This window comes from Polistes canadensis, unplaced genomic scaffold (assembly GCF_001313835.1).
Source record: "Polistes canadensis isolate GaletaPanama2010 unplaced genomic scaffold, ASM131383v1 scaffold_44, whole genome shotgun sequence".
Taxonomy (NCBI): Eukaryota; Metazoa; Arthropoda; class Insecta; order Hymenoptera; family Vespidae; genus Polistes; species Polistes canadensis.
Window position 1 is genome coordinate 128561 of NW_014569591.1, and position 17955 is coordinate 146515.

The following is a 17955-nucleotide window of genomic DNA, read 5'->3' on the forward strand; positions in this document are numbered from 1 at the left end:
TTCCTCAAAAAATTGCCTTTTTTTTTTTTTCTTTTTTAATATACTAATTTAAAAATTACGACATCTTCTCTATTCGATAAATTGATATTATAAAAAAAAAACAAACAAAGAAAAAAAAAATTTTCCTTCATTTCTTTTCTATTTCGCAAAACTAAAAAAGCCCGCGAACATTTGAAACTGATCGACCGAGACGAGTATAGAAACTATCGGGATCGTTCAAGAACTTTCGGACTACCCTGTATGTGGAAAAGAAAGATAAAGAGAAGGGGAGTTACGTCGGTCGTATTATACTTTAACACGGTATGTGTACGCTGAATAAACTCTAAGGAAAGAGTTGGGAAGGAAGGGTGGGAGGGAGGTAGGGGGAGATAGGGGGAGGAAGGCGCGGACTGAGGGAATGGCGGGGCTAGGGGGAGGGTTGTTGGCAGCTGGCACGACTTCCACGACTTCCACGACTTGCTGTTCGCGAGGTCGATGTTCTAAAAGACGGCCTTCCCGAGCATCGTAGGAGCAAGCAAGTTTAGCGGTACTTCTGCCTCAAACGGTCGCTCATTAAATCGTTCATCGGTACTCTCTCGACAAATACGCGTCGTCGCCACTGTGGTTTAACCGTTTCTCTAAACTATCATTGAAATTTAACATTTATTATTTTTCTTTACCATTACTTTTTATTCCCATTATTATCTTTCTAATAAACGCTCTAATTAAATTACTTTGTTTACTCTCTATATTAGATATTTATTATCATTTTTTGTTGTTGTTGTTGTATTCTTAAAAAATGAACATCAATTTTTCTTCACGCTCGATGAATTTTACGATGAATCGAGATACAATTGCGTGACTCTTTTTTTTGTTTTATTTATTTATTTATTTATTTGTTATGTTAAATATTTAAACGATTCGTGATATAGTTTATAGAAGAAAGTATTAGGTATTTCATTTGAAGTTGTGAGCGTAGATATTTTTCTACGGTCTTATCTTGTACTTTCGCACGATAAAAACGAATAGTTCGTGTATATGCGTAAAATGAAAAGCTGACAGTAATGTATTCAACTTATGTATCGTAGTCGCATGCACGAATCATATAAAATTCATACGATAAGGAAATTTTATTCAATCTTTGAGGATTAATAGAGAAGAAAAAAAATTTTTTTTTATTTCACGATGAAAATAATGATACCATTAATTATTTCAATTAGTTTTGCAGTAATCGCTAATTGTAAATTAACTATTTCATTTCAATTTATCTATGATCTATGATGTATGATCTAACGTGACGTGTCACCGAATTTTTAATAACAAATTTTAAATATATTCTAACGTAAAGTGTTGATCATTAACATCTGAAATGAATGTCTACGTACGAATTAAAAAAGTACCATATAAAATTATGACAATACAAATGTGTAGTTTAATCATCATCATTGATTTAATACTCTCAAAATTCATATATTAGATCTCATTTAATTTTTAATAATCCCTGATTTTGATTATTATTTTACAGTTATATACTTGACGTTTTATTTTTGATAATACGTCGAAAGAAGAAAAACGAAAAGAAAAAATTAATACATCGATTATTTCGCTTAGGAAAATATTTTTATTAAAATAAGGAAACATGCAATCAAATTACGATAAGAATTATAAGTAATTTTTGCTGACGTGATACATTAATATTAATTATAAGTTCAAGAGAACGTTATAAGTGTAAATGTACATAACTGTAACAGAATAATCATATTATAAGTTAACTAAATCATATTCCTAGATTAGAAGGATAGAATCTTTTTAGTCTAGAATTTTCCAGCAAATTATTTTCTAGATAGTTAGCTAAACGAATGTTGTAATTCTGAGATATTTGTGGATTCTTTTAGTTCTAACATACCAAGGAACATTGCAAATGTTCCGCAAGGCTTCCGATCGAAATCTTTGTAGAATTTCAATGTTTGAGTTACCAGTGGTTCTTCATAGTTGAATTTCATAAATCCATGTGGGTTTCAGATTGCTTCGTAAATAAAAAGCTTGCTCTCCAGACTTAACTTACAATTAGATGCTCTGCCAATGAGTCAATATAACTTTCTTACTCTTTCTTTTAGATAAATTTATTAGGAACATGATGTAAATCCTAGAAAGAATTTATATAGATTCATCAAGGTAGTTATTTACTTAACTGATGATTAGAAAAATGTTCAGCCTAATTCTTTACAAAGACATTGAAAAAAAAGATATTTTTTAACACAGTGAATATTTTCTCGACTAAATTTTATAGGACAAAAAACTATGTATAATAAAAATATAATTAAATATAATATATAATATACACACACAATATATTAGAGTAAAAACTCGATGATTCGCCGGCTGTCTATTGGTCACGTTTTATAATTAAAATATTAAAAAACACAAATTTATTTGATAAAAGAATAAATTTATTTTTGAGAACGCGTATTACTATTATTCTACTCTTTGCAAGATTACAAACTAAAACAACTTTGATAAATAATCGTCGATTTGTCGTACGTGTTTTGAGATAAAGAAAAAAACAAACAGATTGTATACGATAAAGGAATAAATTTGTTTACAAAACTTGATCAGTTTAATCGTCGCGTGGAAAAAAAAAAAAAAAGAAAAAAAAATCTCGGAAACGATTACTGATTTTTTCAAGGCGAATCGAAATGATCGAACAATTTCTAAAACGTTTCTTTAAACGTTCGATTAATTATGAATAATTCAATTTGTATTTAAACAATTTTTAATAACTTAATCGTCGTTATGTTATCATTGAAAAATTTTAGAATATTTTTGCATTTTTTCGTTTTGAATCAAATGATGATAAGTGAAATTTGATCTAAAAGAAGAAAAAAAACTTATAACAGCGGCCGTTATAACGTTATAATATTCTTAAACTTGCGAATCCACTTCTTTTTTAACGTGACATTGATTAAAGGATAAAAAGAATAATAATAGAGAAGCGTTTAATAAACAGATATTTTTGCGTGCTTCGAGAATAGAATGGAAAACTTGAAATTAGTGACTCGATCATCGAAACATGACATATGTATTTATCGATAACTTTTACTGACAATTAATTTTTCTTTAATATTTTATATTTAACGTATCCTACAAATTGATAGATAGACATTAAAACCAACGCGAAATGAAACTTTGTGAACGTATATTTATTATAATATATATTATTTATGATTAACGAGAAATAAAAATAGAGTTTTGATGTGGTTATTAGAAAAATATATAGAACTAAATATACAGAGGAACATAAGAAAATTTCCCTTAGAATAGATCGATCGAAAAGCTGCTAAAGAAGCTGTTATACTATACGCGTTGTATTTAAGAATTTATTTTTCTTTTAGATTCCTTCCTAAATTCGAGCATTAGTCAGCTCGGAGTAAGTTTATTGACTGACAAAAGAACACAGAAAATTGCTGGCACACGCGTCCTGAATAATAATAACATTGAGACTCGAATAAATACAATGGTACACATTAGAAGCATTCTCTTTTTTTTATTTTTTTTTACCTAATTATCTTCCTAATTAATTCTTCCACAATTCGTAACAGAAAAATAAGCCTAAAAAGTCTCGAATAAGACTACTAGAATTTTTGTTGTTTTTTCTTTTTCATATTAAATCGTTCATCGTTGCATTAAATTGTCATAGATAAATATTATTTTGAAATTAAGAATAAAAGGAATTGTGATCTTACGTGCAAAAAAAGAAAAATGGAAAAGAGAGAAATTAATACAAAAGGATTATACACGAATTGAGTAAAAATAAAGTGAGAATCGAAAATAAGAGGATGGTTCGTAATGATCTCTCTGAATGGTTCATACGCTAGTCGTATTAAATAGTTACATATGTAGACTAGAATCTGTGACCTAAATAAGAAAACACGCGACCGGACATGAAAAACTTCGTACTCTTGAAAGCGAGTCTCGCACATCGAAATCTCTCTTATTCGACAATGCGATAAAGCACGTGCTACGACCTTCTTTATTGGCGCCTTCACTTCTTCCCCTACTTTTCACTTTGAAGAGCGTGTGTCTTTTTAATCAACGAACGTACCAAAATTAGAATTAAATCTAGAGCAAAATTTCTAATATGAATAATAACAACGAGGATTATTATATAAAGAAAATTTAATCAGTTTCTTCGTTGTAATAATTATAATAATATATAGTAAGTGTATAAAGATAATAATATATATACTTATATTTAACATCTTTTTAGAAAAAAAAAATAAAAAGAGGAGGTAAATCTTAAAAGAAAAAAAAAAATGTGTTACCTTTTAGATCGACGTAGTTTCGAGTCCTCCCGGCTCGTAAAACCTTGCACGAAGCAAAGCATTATAGGTTCTTTCGTTGTAATAATCGTCTCTTCTCCCATTCACTTACTCTCGTTAATATCGAGAGCTTTTTTATTTTTTTCTCTCTCCAAGAAAAAGAGAATGTTTTTAGATGACAAAATCTTTCCACGAATTAGAAATCTCACGAATCGAAAACGAAGACGAAGACGAAGAAGAAGAAAAGAAAAAAGAAAAAGAAATGAAAATAGAAAAACAACACGAACAAAGATTAATAAATTCAGCCTCTTTGATTAGGCTGAAATATTTGTTCTCTAATATCGATCGATTAGTTAATGATCAATCGAAGCGTTCTCCAATCGATTAGAACACATCAGGGTGAAGGCACTGATATCTTCATACACCACACACAAAAACTCTTCTCAATTATCTCGAATATGAATGTCGAATTAAAATGAATTTTCCCATAAGATGATATTAGATGAGAGATGATGAAATCTTCTTCAGTTTCTTTACAGAAGACAGTTTGCTTTCTACGCGAAGCTGTTGTCCGTTGTGTCGTTGTCGTTGTCTTTTTGGTCTTTACCGTCGTTGATGGCGACGACGCTTACAGTCGAGGTATATCATCGTTAAGGGTGGTTGCCAGGCCGACCAGGACAAAAGGGGGAAAAATACGAGTCGATACGTAACGAGGAAAATGTTGTCGCGTGTACCAGCAGATCGATCGATCCTTTCCTTCCTTCTTTTTATCTTATATCTTCTTCCTTATTCTGACGAGACTTCAAGGTACTTTTGGGTTTGGTTTTGGTTTTGGTTCCTCTTTCCCTCTTTTTCTATTTCTATTTTTCTTTCTCTTTCTATTTCTTTCTCTGGTCTGACCTTATCCTAAGTAAGTATGTATGTACGTATATAAGTACATACATGTATATAACTCGGCTTCGGCCGATGCCCTTAGCGTATCGATCGATCGTTGTCGTGTGGTCGCTACGTAACGATCTAAAACTTCCCCTAGGAATATCTCCGAAATTAACTGATGCCGGTCACGCACTAGCTCGGTTGTGTTATACGAGCAAGGAGACGGCAAAACAAAACAAAGAAAAGGGAAGAAAATAAGAAGGAAAAAGAAAAGAAAAAGTAATAAAATCAAAGTAAAGGTCTTAATAATAAAAATAATAATAATAATAATAATAATCTTCCTCTGTTCCTTATTATCATTTCACTGATCTTTCACATTTCCTTAACGCCTACTAAATTGTTTCAATACATATATGAAATATATACATATGTGTGTTTGTCTCTCTATCTCTGTGTGTAAGCGTTTATATAAAAATAGAGATAAAATAGCGAAAGACTTGAAAAGATATAATAAAGAAGAAACGAAATAGATAATAACGATGTCACACAGGAAGCTGTCGACTATTCGATGTTAGCAAGCATGTCTTTTTATTCCTACTGTCGCGTATCGTTTCTGTTCTGTTCTATTCCGTTTCGTTTCGTTTTGGTGCCGCACAAAGTCCGCACACGTTCCGCACACGTTCCGTTTCGTTCCGTTCCGTTCCTCTCCGCGTCCTCCCGTGAAATCGCGCCGAGTCTAACCGAGTCGGTGGTACCCGCTCGATACCTTCCCTTTCCTCTTCTTGCTTTCCCCTATACTGTCTTCCTTCTAACTCCCACCACATCATTTCATTCTCCCACCATTTCTAATATCATATCCCTTCTCCTCCTCCTTCTCCTCCTCCTCCACCTTCTTTTCTTCCTTCCTTCCTTCCTTCACTCTTTTCTTTCTCTCATTCATTTTTCTATCCATTTTTCTTCGCTAGGGGAAAAATCAGACACGCATGCGTTTTTCTGTCACTTTGTTCTCTGATGCATATACGAAAATGGTGCAATGTTTTATACGAAAAAGGTTTTGCCCTTGCCCTTCCAAAGTTCGATATCTATAGACTACCTCTCTCTCTCTTTAACATATTACGTTTTTATTGGATTTCTATGAGAATTTTAATAAGTATGTAAAATATTAGATCTATGTTTAATATTGATTTTATATGCATATATTATAATGTAAGCATTGTATTTGTTTTTTATTTTTTTTGGAGAAATTTTAATATAAATTTCGGAAAAAATTGCATATCTTTTTAACGTTTGAGAATCGCGTAAACACTTATAACTTATAATTAAAAAAAGGAAACAAATAAAACGTTGATCTCATTGCAGTTTACATTATATTATATCTCTCTCTGTGTGTCGTTGTATTTTCTTCGATAAGAAATTAAGAAAAAAAAAAAAAAAAAACATCTTCATATCGTTCGAGAAAAAGATTTTTAATTTTACATCGACCAAGCGACAAATACACATTGATATTAAATATTTTTTTTTTAAATATCGTCAATGATTAGCAATTTTGTTATATTAACATTAGTTATTATCAGCTTCGACTGAATACATACATACGCAGAAATAAATAGAGTGAAAATCTTCACACACACACACACACACAGAAATATTTTTTATCGGAAGAGTCATGTTGTAACATCAATAATTATTACGAGAATAACGTGTACTCTGACCTGAAATAATCATGTAGCACAATCACGCACGTTCACATTTATCTATTATTTATAATGATGAATGTACATCTTCTCAAACACAGAATACATTTTTATTCTATTGAATAAAATATACAGGATGGTTCAGGAAAAAAGGTTGCAGGTAATTTTTGAAAATAAATCTCTCTTTTTCCAGACTATATATTTATAATGCATATGTAAGTCATATATGTATAAATATATCGTATAAAAATCTGTAAATCCAAAAGATCATCTTATTACGTAGAATCGCAAAGAAATGGGAAGGAATACGAGATATGTAATAGCGATTAATCCGACAGATAAAACAATCCTATGGAAGCCTCGTTTGAAACTCATGTTAGAAGATTTACGTCAGACAAGATTGGCTTCCTATCGTGTTTCGCATTGATTAGATTTCTCAGAACAAAAATTCTCCATATAATACCAATTCTTTTCTTTTTCTTTTTTTTCAATAATCTAACACAATTATACAATTTATCATCAAATAGATAATAGATTAAACATATAGGTCGAATTAGCACAACTCATTTATAATATTTTGTATATTTTTTGCGTATCATTTTCTTTTTACTTCAATTTGATCGATATAATACATAAATATCATTATTTCTCTCTCTCTTTCTTTCTCTTTTTTTTTCTCGCTAATGTTGGCTAAACTTTGAAGTTTATAACTAAAGTTTGTTTCCGACTCAGGATGTCGTAAAATTTCAAGGCGTATACCAACACGAACGACTATGATCACAACGAAGACAACGTTCAAAGGAAAATTCTCTCTCTACGTAATGATATTAATAGCAAGTACGAAGAAGAAAAAGAAAGAAAGAAAAAATCTATTCATGTTTCTCTTTCTTCGTGATAATTATTGATATACGCTTACCCAGTCACGTGGACTCCTTTTTCTAACAATCGTAAATTATTAGAGATAAAAATTCCTTATTCGCGAGTATGCACGAGTTATATCAAGAAGATAAATACCTTGATATGAAATCTTCTTAGAAATTCTCGTTGTTATTGAACTCTTCTGTTGATTTTTTGTAAATTTTTGAAGTTAAAATTATATTGCAAACGTTATGAAGCATTTAAAATAAATAAAAGTATTACAAACAAAACAGAATATAAGTCATATACATAAGTTATATAATACAAAAAGTGTCATTTATGATATCATTGTTACCTCATCGTTTTATTCCCATGTTTTACATACGCTAAAAAAGATAATATTGAATTGACCAAATTGATATTTCTCGTACTATTTACGTAAGAATATTTCAATGAGAGACATCAATTAAGGAATGTCAACATTGAATGTTGTAATGAATGTAAAACTGTATTATCTTATCGGTGTTTCCTAAAAAGTAACAGATATTTATTAATTTATTTTTCTCGAGTTTCTTTAGAGATGATATATCGTATAGTCTGTAGAAAAACGTTCGAAGTATTTTTATCTTTCGAAACGTATTACGTTTTTAATCGTGAATATTTATTAACGAGGAACTTATGACCCATCTAAAAATCTTTGACTGATTTACTACAAAATAAATTTGAATATTATAGGAAATATCAAGAACGAAAATGTTAATAATTTGCATTAAATACAAATATTTAAGCGATAGAATGTATCTTTTAAATTTAGATAAAAAAAGAATGAAAAATTTGTCAAAGGATCATTAAATCCGTTTAATGAAGGACACTAATCGACAATCATCTTACGAGTATAGAAAACTTCATCGAACACAAGAGAAGTATAAGTAAAACTAGATCAAAAAGATTAACCTTAATATCAAAAGCTTATACCTTGGAAACCTTAAAACATTATTGTTCATGGGCGAAGTAAACGAGAAAGAAAGAAAGCGATGAGAAACAGGAAAGGAAAATCCTATAACGATACGAATGTCCCAGTTAATTTTGCACGGTTCTAGTAAACGTGACACATGCATCAAGATTTTCTGCGAAACCTAACAAAATTCATTACGTAATGAAAGAAGAATAAGAAGAAACTATGAATGAACGATAAAATTTTACTATTCGTATCATTTTTTCGTTTCTTTAATAATTAATTATGTAATTTTTAATCACAATAAATAATACTTGATCATAAATATTGTAACAAGTAGATATACATAAATTAATTAAAACCATGTAACCATTTAAAAACTTTTACCTTACATAGAATCTCTAAGTTAGAAACTTTAATCACTGTAACCATATGCATATGTAATACTTGTAGTTATCATTACAAATTAACATTGATAATTTCGTTTTCAACAAGGATAAAGCACGTTTCACCAATTAAGAGGAAAACTAATTAAAATGTTTTTTTATTTGAATATCTGGGATTAAAACGTTAAATCATTTTTCGTAATAGAAAATTTATATATATCCATATAAAGTGTAATTATTTGGCAATGAGTACTATTTCACGTTTCATCGAATGTATTAAAGAAAATTAAACGATCTTTAATATAATCTTTATCGTTTCGAATCGAAAACGTGATCGATATGAATCAAAGATAGTTAACAAAACACCTGTGACTAAGCATTCGATCACAAAGCAACTTTATTATCTTTATATTGTACAAAATCTGCAAACTTTGTTTCTTTCGTATATCTATAATACATACACATATATATATATATATATGTATATACATGTGTATGTATACATATACGTATAGGTATGTGCGTTCTTACTTACAATGTCTTCGAAAAATAAACGATATCTCGAAGTAGAAATTCCTACGAGATTGCTATCGGATTAATGTACACAGATTCGCCTTGAAATTGATCTAAAAATAATCACTAGACTGACCAGTAGAGAGAATTCGTGTTCTTTTTTAAGTTAAAGTATATATCTTACGGATTGTGAATTGAATTGAAAATAATTCGATTTAACCTATTCAAAAATGTATGATCTATCATTTTGTTTTTTTAACGTTAAATCATAAAAATTCTACTAATTAGATATATTTATTTTTTACAAATGAAGACTATGCATGCAAAAAAAAAGAAGAGCTAAATATAAGAAGATAACTTTATCTTCGTGTATGTTTAACTAACAAAGAAGTGCAGATATCATTATAGTCATTTATAAACGTAATAAAATTTATATATATCCTATGCAGGTTCAAAAGTGGAAAAAGATTTAACGTGTAGAGATGATATGAGAATAGTATAGACTTTCCGAAGTAGTTAATGATACACATTACCATTTTTATGATATTCCTTATTTAGCCTCTATTACCTTTAAATGAGATTTCGTTCTTAAGTGTCATGGAATTTAATTATTTACGTCGACGTAACACGATAATAAGACAGAGTAAAACATTTCAAAAGGTTATAATTTATTTGATAACGGAGAAAATACTTATTGTTAGATAACTAGCATAATAAGATAATAAGATATTCGATACGTCAGTCATGTTTCGATCTATCGAAAGAAACAAAAGAAGAAAACTTACCGAAGAACTCTCCATGATAGATCGTGATCTACGAGTTGACGATTCTCACGATGATAAACGCACGATATTATAGAATTCTTTTGTTTAACGTAACCGAAAATGATACCATAACTTTTATAAAAACTAGTCTTGAAATAACGTGTCACACGAACTAACTTTGAACAAGATGCAAGCTTATTATCAACGACCAGCTGTTCGTCAGATGATGGATACTTTGTTGAACTCGTTGTTTCTAACATGATTTTCACTGAAATCATCGATCCTAATAGACTTTAAATATTTCAATAACGAAGCTTTAATTTTTTCTATTATCATCTATTCTTCTATGTGTCTCTCTTTTTCACTTGCAAAAACTTCCGATCGCGGACTCTAAAGAATAACTGGAAAAAAAAAAAAAAAAAGGAAAGGAGGAAAAAAAAAAAGAAAAAAAATTTCGCGAAGCGCGTACAACAACGTTCTAAAGTAAAATAATCAATTTATTGAAAAAGAACGATAAGAAGCGAGCAGAAATATCTTTATCGGTTCTCACGTGTCAAACGAACGAACGTTTTTCCTGCCTACTCCTCCCCTCCTCTGGCCATCTTCTTCTCTGACGATTCGTCGATAGAGTTAACAAAAAAATACTTTAGGAACTTCAAGAGTATATTTGTAGGACAAAACTAATCTCTTAGTCAGCCAACTATCGTAGTTCCCAAGAATCTGTTCTAATTCAAAGTAGAGAAGGAGAAAGAGAGAGAGAGAGAGAGAGAGAGAGAGAGAGAAAGAGAGAGAGAGACTAATCGTCGTCGTGTCTCAATAATTTTGCCATGCTTTTTCTCGAGCCAAGAAAATTTATCTTCCTACTTCCTTCGTCGGCAAGCATTAATTTTTCGAGAGCATAAGTCACCTCGATTTTCGGTTAAATCTTCTATTTTCTTATAATCAAGTTATATTATTGGATCAATCGATCGTAATATGTTAAACAAAAATAATGAACATTTGTTTCGACCTTGACACGAAAAACAACGGATTATCCGAGAGAATGAAGTAACATTTAATTCTTAAAATTAGATAAGAATATCAACATGTAGAGATAATAAAAATTGATATAATATGCACGAGTGTGTGGTGGTGGTGGTGGTAAGAAACATTAAAATAAAATAAAACTTGCCCATTGATGACGGAGGAGGATTCAGAAGGGTTCGGTGGTCCCGACACTTGGACTTTGGGCACGGTATAAGAGTCGAACTGTCCATGAGAATGTCCATGCCCGTAACCTTGACCCTGATTTTGGCTGTGCGTCGCGGTGGAGTCATCGCTGTCGCTACTTTGCGGATGCTCCGATCCAACGCCGCCACGAGGTCTGCGAACAAATAGATCAAATCCTTTTCTACTTTTTCGATCTTTTTTTTGCCCCCCCTCCCTCCCCGCCTTAATATTATCATTACAATAAAAATGTAAATATCGTCATTAAATTCATTATCTCTAAAATTGAAACTTTCATTGATCCAGCTACTCTTCTCGCATCGTTCGATATTCTATATTTATTTTACAAGGATAAAACGTAAACGTCATTAATTATTGATCAAGAAAAAAGTGCATATTGGTTAAAAAAAAAAAAAAAGGTAAAATTATAATTATCTTATTCAACGCGTATAACAAGAAAATTTATCAAATCGAACTATTAAATTTCTAACGAGATCTTATTGAATACAAAAATTAATGGTAAATAATATTTATACAAGTTTGGCCAAAAAAAAGTATTACAAAGTATAGTTTTTTTGAAAAATGTTAATGACTCCCGCCGTTTTTAAGGATTCTAATTCTCAGATTGCAAAAATACGAGGCTTGAAACTTTTAGCTAAACTCTGTATTATTTTCCATAGGAAAACAAGATAAATGTAAGTAATGCACTTTGAAGAACCATTTAAAGAGAGAAAGAGAAGAGTTGATCGGTCAAAGGTAATCGGTTAAACACGCGAGCGCATCAGATATTTAAGTCGATGTATTTAGAATCGCTAGAACAACACAGCTGAACGCGCTTTAGGAACGAGTCATCCGGTTGCACGAGCGTATAAAGACGCCTTCCTTCTGTCGCTTCGATGCTTCCCTTTCTCTCGTTTCTCTCTCTCTCTCTCTCTTTTATATAGATAGAGTAAAAGCAAAATGGCGATAGTCAAGCTGACAGATGTCACAATCAGCTGTTTTTTGTGTGATACGAATAGTTCAACGCACAAAAGTAACTTATTTTATTATTCGTAGAAAAAAAAAAAAAAAAAAAAAAAAACGATAATATGTGTTATTTATCCCCCCCCCCCAGTTATTTTTCTCCCTATCTTTTATAATCTCTAATCTCTTCTCACATTGTAATCGCGAATAAATCAAATGAAATAATCAAATTGATTGAGAGAATAGATATAACGGAATGATTACAAAATATATGATTTGAAAAACTGATAACAATATAATATTAAAAAAGAGACATTTAAACCTATTCCACCTATACGATACAAATACACAAGAGACACACACTATTTTTTTTTCTTTTTTTTTTTCTTTTTTTTTCAAATCACACCTGCGATGTTCGTTGTCGTAGCTGGCGGTCCAATAAAGGGGCGCCACTGTCCTGCGTTGCAGATCACTTTCGTCACCCGATCGCCAAATCCGAACGATATCAACTATTATTTCCTGTGTGTGTCGTTCGTATAATATGATATATGTATATCCTTCGTACTGGAACAGTTAGAATAATCTTCTCTAACACCTCTTTCTTTCACATTATCTCATCCAATTTCTCTTTAATCTTCCTATCTGTCACTTTTTTCACAACGACGACGACGACGACGACGACGACGACGACGATGACGACGACAACGATAATGACAAGGAATAATTATAAGAAGGATTAAAAATGATGAGAATAATCACAGGAAGTCTACATGAAATTGTCCTTGATCTCTCTCTCTCTCTCTCTCTCTCTCTCTCTCATTCTCTCTCTCTCTCTTTTTTCTCTCTTTTTTCTCTGTGTTATCTATAGGAAAGGCAAGCTACGAGATAGAGGAAATAAAGATAAAGATGAAAAAGAATGAAAGGTCGTTGCAGCTTCGGGTTCACGTCAGCTCACGTTTTTTTCGACGAAGCCTAAAGATGAAATCTCTCTCCTTTTTTATTGTCTCTCCTCTTTTCGCTCTCTTTATCTCTTCTTCTCTCTCTCTCTTTCTATCTTTCTCTCACTCTCTCTCTCTCTTGCTCGAAACAAAAATTATGCGGCAATGTTGCGGTATGCGTGTCTGCAGAAGCGGCAGCAGTAACAACAGCAGCAATCCATGCTCTCGTATGAAAACCCTTGCTCGTTTTACCTTCGAAGAAACCACGATACGACAACAACGAAGACGACGACGTTGACGACGTTGACGACGACGACAACGACGACGACGAGGACGTACTTACATACGTACGTACAAGTACGTAAGTACGAACGGACCACTCACATTCACACTCACACTCGTCTCTCTCTATCTCTCTCTTTCTGTTTCTCTCTCTGTTTCTCTCTCTCTCTCTCTCTCTCTCTCTCTCTCTTTCTCTCCGTCTATTTGCTGCGTCTGCGCTCAGAGAGTCACCTATTGACCGAATATCAGAGCATCGTGCTTCCTATATTATATATCCTCTAAAAAAAATATCTAATAATATATCTCCAGGTGTAGATAAAATGATTGAAAAATGATCATTAAGTTAATTCATGCTTTCTATTTATCTCGTTATTATCCATATTTATTTATTTCTATTACTATCTTTACCTTTGTTTGATCAAATTCACGTGGAAACTCCGAATGGATTCGATTGCATTACGACTGCGCTGAAATTCATTGCGCAAACTCAAAGGGAATCTTCTTTCGAAAGATGAAAACGAAGAAAATGGACGTTGTCGAAATTGAATACAATTAATTATTCGAATCTGTTAAGAAGTAAGTGTAAATACTATGTGTATTAGAACAGGCTGATTATAATCTTGTTTCATGGTAGCTCGATACTCGAAAGACAGGATTAACTCGATCTCCTTCGAGCGATCAGCTGATCGACAATCGTTCTATTCGATCGTTTATTATACAAGATTTTCTATTATCAAGTTGGTCTCCTGTTTAAAAGGTTTAGAAATATTACAAAAGAGATTTCGACGAATGAATCATAGATATGGAAACCTTATGCCGATAAGAAATCTCATTCTCTTTTCTTATAAATCGATATTATCGAAACATTGTGTTTTATAAGTAACGATTAATTCGACTTTTACCAAGCCTTTAATATCAGTGCGATATATACGTATGATTTAAATCAAATAGAATTCCTTTCTCAAGGAACAGTTTATGTCGGATAATGCGGCGGTAACTTTTCTTCCCCTTCCATTGGATACATTAGAATTTCGCATAAAACTATTTTATATATATATATAAAAAAAATAAATCAATTGTGTGTTACCATCGAAACATGCACAGACACATATACACATCCACACCGAAGCAAGCGCACGGGTATATTTTCATTAGACCCATAAATCAGACTAAAGTTGCCAAGAGAAGATAACAAGGTATTGGAAGATTTCCAGACCGAATTTGGAACTAATTCTGTCAATCACGAATGATCATTTGATCCTGTTATCTATTTTATTTTTTTTTTTTTTTTTTTTTTTTAAACAAAATGATATTGTAATCACTGGAATCTACGTTTGTTTTCTCGATGAAATAGAACGAGACAAAGAGAGAGAAAGAGAGAGATAAATAAGAAAAAAATGACAATATAATATATTATAAACGACGAGGGGAGAGGTTCAGGAGAGATGAGCGAACCTAAATTTAATCGTAAATGAAATAGTGCAACGTTAAAACTACTTCCTCGTTAAGGAACCGACCGTACGTACGTACTGTCGTACGTGTACTAACGCTTGCTTCTCAACGAACCTTTGAAATCTGTTGTAAGCGTGATTGCAGCGCGTATCATCTCTCTCTTTTCCTCCCCCTCTTTTCCTATTTGTTCAACGGAGACCTCGCAGAAAGCTTCGATAATAGATACAATCCATACTTTCTATATAAAATTACATAGACACACTTATTAACTTCTAAAAACTTCGTTTATTCGTTATATTCAATATTTCACGCAAATGACTTATTATAAAAATAAATAAAATCGATATATCAATATCAGTATGAATATAGATACATATATATATATATATAATAAAATCAAGATGAAAATAGAAGGTCACGTATCACGATTAAAATGGTAGCATAATAATTACTTGATCGCTGCTAATATATAATAATATAGTACTAACAGAATAGATTCCTAAGTGATTTGACAAAATGTTTAACACACTTCGTATTAATATTATTTTCTGGAAAATGTGTTCACGATAAGATAAATGAATAGACTTACGTAGGTATAGAAATAACAGGACATCCTAATTGAAGAAGACTTCGAGCAAGATATTCGGGTGCTGGTTGGTCCAATGCGGAAGCTGAACGCCTGGCGGGTCGTACCGGTCTTTCGCATCCCCCATTTCTTCCACTAACTTCCAGAGATGATGAAGAATTATTTGATAGCAACGAAGAGGACAATCTTTTGTCACGGGGTACTTTCAACGAATGATCACTATCAACAACTAACGTCCTTCCATCCTCCGTTCTTGTATTTCGTGGGATCCTCAGGGAACCCCCACGACGTAACTGCGTTCCCAACTCGTTCTCTGAAACGATTTGCGAACGCCTGTGATACCATTAAACCAACTTCCCAGGTCAATGTACGCGCACGACCAACTAACTATACTTCACGTTCGATCATCACGTATCTATCATAATATATACTAGGGCTTTCGTTTATTATCGTTCCCATGTTTCGATAGATACTCATACGGTAAAAAAAACAAAAGAAAATAAAGGGGTAGAAAAATGAACAAAAAGTACGATTTACGTTTAGGCGGGAAATTAGAAAGTAATTGTTGTTATCAGAAAAATTACCATCTGAATATATAACTATAACTTCCTATGGGACGTCCTCCCATTGAATGAATACACTTTACCACGGAAAGTCTGTTTTGAGAGTTACAAAATCATAGATCTTCGTCTACCACCGTTACTTCTTAATTCGTTTAAAACCCTATGTTTATGTTACATCAGCTTATAACCCGTTATAGGTATATCATCATGTCTCTATTGTATTATTACCTGCATTACGTGAACGAGTTACAAACGAACAACCGATTCGAGCGATTGTTATTGGTTTCGTGTTTACTATTAACTATTACTATGCAATGCTTGTTTTCCTGGCTTACCTTGAATCTGATAGATCCTAAGAGCCATATGATTTAATTTTTAACGACTTAATTCATTGATTCTCGTTCCAAAATACAAATGTTTTTAGAGATTTAATTACAAATTTGTAATAAAATGAATAGGAAGGAAAAGAAATCAAAATGAATAAATAGATATGTTCTTTTGTAAACCGGTCAAAGTCAATGCTCGAGTAACGAACTCGTGACCGTCGTAAGTACGATGCCAACTGACTGACACTATACTAAACTCGGGACCATACATATACTATCGTCGTATCAACGGCATCACGTTTTTGGCAAACTCATGCGCATCTTACTCGAGAATTGCCGCATTTCTCTCGGCAAATTCGCGCGACACGCCTCCTAAATTCGTATACCTAGATAGGTACCTAAGTAAATATATATGTTACATGTTACGATCGAACTCGATTTAACGCTATCTATATATACACCTGTGCATATATTACAGCCAATGTGTATTTTGCGGGTATTCTACAGAATGGTTATGTAAATTAATGTATATAATGGACATGCATTTTATAGTTTGTCTGATCATTTTATAGAATACCCAGAGGGTTTCGGTTAATATATAAAATGCGATTCAGTGGTGTGTGTTTAAAGCATGGAGATGGAGGTAGAAGGGGATTTTAAACAATTGTAAGTGAAACAAACTTTAGAAATTTAAAAATCTCAGCTTTTCCAGTAATTTTAAGAAACAATTACGTACACTCTCTTCTGTTTAAGACCAATTCTTTATTTTTTCATTGTAAGACTAAAAGCTTTTAAGAATTGTTGGCCCACCATGTATTCTCTTCAAAGTGATTACTCGTTTTCAGAATTATTCGTTATACCTATAACTTGGTTCGGTCGAAGTAATTGAGGAAGTGTTAATGTTTTCCACGAATTATGATGGCTATTTATATTTAGCTTTGTGTATCGATCATATATACTTGGGCTTAAATTTTAAGATTTATTAGTGTTTAAGTTATTTTGAAAAATTAAAAAATATAGGAGGAGGGATACGTTGAAATGAAATTGGAACATCGTGAAAAATTAAATGTTAGATCGATTAAAACAATAAACGAGGAAGATTAGGTTAATTATAACGAGCACGTTTGTTATTACAATGTACTATTATTCGTCATTAAGTGTTCCCACATGTGTGGCCTGGTTTTTAGCGTAGAAGGTCACAAGTTCGGATCTATTTCTCGATGGTGTACGAAAGCGATTCTATTTAAGACAAGTTTGTTAGTAATAAAGTCGATGAAACTTTCATTTCCTATCGT

General features: G+C 31.9%; 1 protein-coding gene across 5 annotated transcripts in view; it reads right to left on the minus strand.

Annotated features, from left to right (window-relative positions):
• Window positions 1-17955, minus strand: part of LOC106785035 (GRAM domain-containing protein 3-like) — a 35864-nt gene that overhangs the window by 14917 nt on the left and 2992 nt on the right. For 2 of the 5 annotated variants that reach the window (XM_014745159.1, XM_014745158.1), the window contains exons 2-3: window positions 15775-16084; window positions 11516-11707 (exon numbers count right to left, since the gene is read on the minus strand). In XM_014745159.1, the coding sequence (XP_014600645.1) occupies window positions 11516-11707; window positions 15775-16084 (502 nt within the window). Of the gene's footprint in view, window positions 1-11515; window positions 11708-12919; window positions 13078-14141; window positions 14300-14820; window positions 15165-15774; window positions 16085-16669; window positions 16906-17955 lie in introns of those variants that run through there. The other 3 variants (XM_014745160.1, XM_014745162.1, XM_014745161.1) reach the window with 3 other exon arrangements.